The sequence below is a fragment of the Arachis ipaensis genome, chromosome B06 (assembly GCF_000816755.2).
Source record: "Arachis ipaensis cultivar K30076 chromosome B06, Araip1.1, whole genome shotgun sequence".
In the NCBI taxonomy this organism is placed as follows: domain Eukaryota; kingdom Viridiplantae; phylum Streptophyta; class Magnoliopsida; order Fabales; family Fabaceae; genus Arachis; species Arachis ipaensis.
Window position 1 is genome coordinate 121637317 of NC_029790.2, and position 5182 is coordinate 121642498.

At 29.5% G+C, this 5182-nt stretch overlaps 1 protein-coding gene across 1 annotated transcript; it reads right to left on the bottom strand.

Annotated features, from left to right (window-relative positions):
* LOC107648422 (lysine histidine transporter 1) lies at nucleotides 906-5067 on the bottom strand. Its single transcript, XM_016352292.2, has 7 exons — nucleotides 4892-5067; nucleotides 3479-3865; nucleotides 2338-2731; nucleotides 1981-2086; nucleotides 1769-1860; nucleotides 1545-1613; nucleotides 906-1457 (listed from the first exon to the last, which is right to left on the bottom strand). Exons 1-7 carry the CDS (start codon nucleotides 4942-4944, stop codon nucleotides 1359-1361), a joined length of 1200 nt encoding a protein of 399 aa, XP_016207778.1. The 5' UTR covers nucleotides 4945-5067; the 3' UTR covers nucleotides 906-1358.

Genomic DNA, 5182 nt, shown 5'->3' on the forward strand with positions numbered 1-5182 from the left:
TAACTAATTCAAAAAAAAAAAAAAAAAAAAAAAAAAAAAAAAAAAATTTGAAGCTAGATTAACTCCTATGTGAAATTTCAGCTCCTTCCCTCTATAATCTCCATACATCCAAGAGACTCCTTATTTGTTGCTTCAGCTTTTCCTTATCAATCTTGTCCTTCCTGAAAATTATGCCATTTCTCACGCTCCATACAGACCATATGACAGCTAAGAAAATAGTACCCAATTTTGACATCTTCATACCCATTCAAAGCTCAAGCAATCTTTGAAAGATCGCAACCACACCCACATCAGATTCCAACAATCGATTATCTTTTTCCACACCTTCCATACTTGGTGACATGAGAAAAATAAGTAACAAATAGTTTCAGACTCTAGTTCAAATATCACACATTTATCCATGTCTTGCCGGATTATTATAGCACATCTATTTAGCTTCTCCTGTGTGTTCAGTTTTTCGAGGATTATAAACTATGTGAAGAGTTGTTCGTGAAGTAGTGAAAGGAAAAAAAAAAGTAAATATGTAAAAAATTCACACCAATAATAATTTCATAAATATTATGATAAAGTCAATCAATACAGATAAATTTAGTTGGTGCAAATTTTTCTTTTGCCTATGTGAAATGCAAGCAGCATAGATATATATTAAAAAGCAACTGAGTGGGAATTTTTAAAAATAAATAAAAGTTGTTCTTTGAAGTTATTATAAGAAAAAGAAAACCAACATAATCGAAACACAATGATTTCAAGTGTGTGTACAATTACTCAATTAGTAAGTGTGGCAAGTGTAATTAGAGAGAAGCAAAAAATTAAGTTCCTATCAAATCTACTTTCTCATTTCTCCAGCTCCCAATCATCGGCAAGATTTTAGAGAGGAAGAAGAATCAAACGATGACACCACATCCAACTCAAAACCTTAAGGTAATAAATTAATGGGTCTCTCATCTTATAAATTCCTCACTCTTCCTTATTTTCTTTGATGTGAAACTAACTTTATGCACTCGTCACACTTGCAACATTAACACTAAATTCCTCTGCTTCTCATGTTCCCTTTTCTACTTTTAGAACGCTGCAAAAGTTTTCCTTGTCCTCTATTATATATAGTAGTGTGTTAATATAGTTATTAACATCCATAAACCACAATTCAAATAGGTATGAAATTCATTTAATTTTTTGAAGTTTAGTCGCACTCGAGATCAAGTAGAAAAGAGATGTCTAAAAAGATCACACTTTGACAACATCAATTAAAATTGAGAGTCAAATAAACTAGGCATTTTAATTTCTTGTCCTTTTTCTTCTGGGTATGTAGTTGCATGCATGTCGCACCTTCACATTATTAATTAAGTGGTAGAATGAGTTCAAGAGTAAAACTCGTAGGTTTTTGCTTTGATTATGATTGACCTCAAACCTCCAATAGGGGATAAAATCATTAATGCTACGCCAAGCACAATGCAAATCTGTCAACAATGGAGCAAGATCAATCTTGGCTTAAAACAAAACAAATCAAGTAGAATAAAAATTAAAACAAAACATATGTAGCATACCCAATTAGTAAACCATGACAAGCTGAATCTTTTAGGTTTGTAGATTGCAAGCCACATGATACAAGGGAGCTGAAATTTGAAGGGGAAAAAATATACAAATAAGTGAAAGAATTGCATTGTCCATCAAGTTGAATACGTAAATTATTATAATTTTTTAAAAATTAAATTTAGTCAATGTGTTTCCATTATATCTCAAAAAAACTTAATTTATATGCTAAGCTTACAAAGTACGTTGTTGGAGCAAAAGCAAACCCTCCGAAGAATGCTAATAGGCCATCAAAAAATGGTATGGTAATAGCAACGAACATTGTGAATGCTAAAACACAAGAGAATCATGTGTTAGATTCACAGAAAAGGAAAATACATTGGGACTTATCAAGAAATAAGTATTTTTGTTAATTGTTATGTTTGTTAAATGTTAGAAGAGTTTACTTACCCACATAAACATTGCGTACTATGAAACGAAGCATTGTACTAGGTTGAAAATTGAATTTCTTCACCATTAAAGTTTCAATCATGTCAAATACTGGCATTGCATACACCTGCAACAAATTATGATGAAAAAAATAGTTATCTTTTGGAAGTAAAGGTTTTCAAAAAAGTTTCGCAGAATTCAAATTAAAAGAGACCATATCCAAAAGGTGCAATGTAAGAAAATTAACGCAAAATCAATAATTACTAGTAATATTTCATTTAATATTATTCAATTATTTTAACAATAATTACATAATACAAAATAAAGTAAACAATAATTAAAAAATGCAAAATAACATAATTCGAGAATTAATTTGACCTGATAGCTTCCGATGACATGGATAATAACAAACATGTTGGCCATTGCAATAAGCCAGTTTGGTTTCTTTAGAGAGGAGAAAATGTCGTCCTCAACAGAATTTCCGAAGATCCAATAGCCGATGAGAGCGACCGGAAAGTAGCAGAAAGCAACAACAATGTATGCAACAACGACTCCTTTCCACATTGGAGCCTTTGATGGCTTCTCGGGCGTTGATGGAATAGTTGCTTGGATTTCCATCACCACATTGTGTCCAGCATAGGCAAATGCCACATCGCCAAGGGCACTTAAGAAATTAAATGTTGTTCCTGCTTTACTCTTAGATTTGTACCCATATTGCACATCTTCTATTACACCATTATGGATAGAAGCACCCCATGCAATGGTAGAGTAACTACATCATAGATAATCTAATAGTTATGTTTTTTGATATTTTTAAAACTGTAATATACGTTAAAAATAAAGAGTTATGATTACATATCAAATCAATTTTAAATTGATCTAAGATGGTGAAATTTAACATTGGATTAATAAAATTAAGAATGAAGTTATTGTTTTTGTTCTCAAAATTTGGACCAAATTTAAAAGTTGTTTCTAACGTGTAATGTTTTAAAATTATTATAATATTATTTTACCATCAATTTTGTTAATAATTCTATAATAGAAATGCACACGTAGAAGTTATTTAATCCACTCCGGCAAGCTGATCTCATATTAATGTTAGTAAAAATAACTAGAAAATTAAATAAATAAAAAATGACACTAGCAATACAAAATCCTAATTACATTGTGTTTCTTCATATGCTACTGTTTTTTTTTTTTTTTATTTAATTTTTTATTTTTCACTAATGATGATATAAAATTAGTTTTTCAAGTGGATTATAATGTCTACATGTGCATCTTTGTTATGGAATGGTTAACAGAATAATATGGTAACAATTTTAAAACATTAAAGAGTTAAATAAAACGTTTAAAATGCTAGAAATAATTTTAAAATTTGGCCCAAACGTTAAGGACAGAAGCGATATTTTATTCTAAAATTAATTTCTCATATATATTTATTCAAAGGAATAATATTAAAAAATTTAACTTTTAGAATGTTAAGAGAAGAAGAGATATAAATTAGAAATTGGGGTTATACCTGACGGACATGATTGCTGCTGCTAGTGAAACTAGAGTAATTGAATTGAAGGTAGGGAGATGAGACAGTACAAAGTGAACTGAGGCAAATATCATAATGAAAAAGGTCAATTTGATATGTTTGCAACTTGATGAACACACAGCTTTGTGGAAGTTTTGCAATGATTTTCCTCCAGTGATCATATATACAATGTTTACACCAATTTCAACCACAAGTTGTTGAGGCACCACAATATAAAGCCCAAGCTTTTCACCAAATGCATATTGACCCAATTCATGGTATCTATCAAAACGTCTACCTGGAACCATTTCATGCATCTCAACCATTTGCCATAGCGTAAACAAAGTGATGATCCATGACAAGATTAGCACAGTCACACCGGGTCCCCTAAATAAAATTGTTATTAAAATAATATCTCAAGTTGTTTCTGAAATTTTGTTGTTCGGGATAAATTAGTTTATAATAAAAAATGATCAATTATTTTACCATATTTAGAATGTTAAACAAATTGCCTGTAACAAAATATATAAAAGACAAATTAAGATATTATTTTTAAAAATTTTAGACAATTTAATCCTTCCATCAAACTTTTTTTTTAAAATAAAATATATATTAATTTAAAAAAAAAAACACAAAAGGCTAATAATTTTTTTAGAGATCAATTTATCTATATTTTGAAAACATCGATCATACACTAATCTCTCAGTTTTCTTTTTTGGTTAAAAATTAATCTGTTTGAAGCAAAATTATTAAAGACTAATTTAAGATACTACTATGTTATTATAAATGAAGCATATGAAATATTCAAAGAAAAGTACTTTTTTTTTTAATTTTTTATGCATGGTATACTCCAGTTCGGTAGGTTAAGGACTAATCCGTCACGGATCTGAGCTCCATTTAAGAATTTGCCACTGACTAATAAATTGCTACATGCACAAGGCGAGATTCGAACCCTAGCCACTTATTTAACCGAACTAGAGTGAGCTAATAACCACTAAACCAATCCAAATTAGTTCAAAGAAAAGTACTTTAATATCCTAAGTTTCTTTTTTGCAATAATATATAGTTCAAAATGCTAATCCCACTTAATTTTAATGTGTTATCATCATAATCTATTCAATCCAATATAATTAGATCACTTGACAGAAAAATATTTTTGCAATCAAATTTTACAGTTTATATATTTACTCCTGAACATAAAGATAGAGGTATATATTATGACAAATTCGACATTTTTTAAGAATCGAGATTTTAAAAAATTTATATAGAAGACATCTCTAATCACTTGTTAAATTAGTTTTAAGGGTGTGTACTATCATTTTGCATTTATTTTTGGAATTAAATTTAAAATATTTATAATGATTTAACATTCATTCATTTCCTTTGGGGGAAGGGAGGTGTTTTAAAACCTACCATCCAAGCTTTGACATGGCATATGGTAAGCTAAGTACACCAGCACCAACCATGGCTGTGACATTGTGAAAAGCTGAATACCACCATTTTGCATTTCTTGAAGAAGTGATTGGAAGCCAATCGTCAAGTATCTTTTGCTTGTCTAGTTTTTCTTCGATCTATTTGGGGAAAAACAAATAAAATGATCTTTGAATTCAAGTTATTATATATAGAAATCATACGAAAACATATATACTAGAAACTTTACCCAAAAAAGAAAATAAATAAAAAATAAAACGAGCACTAATTACT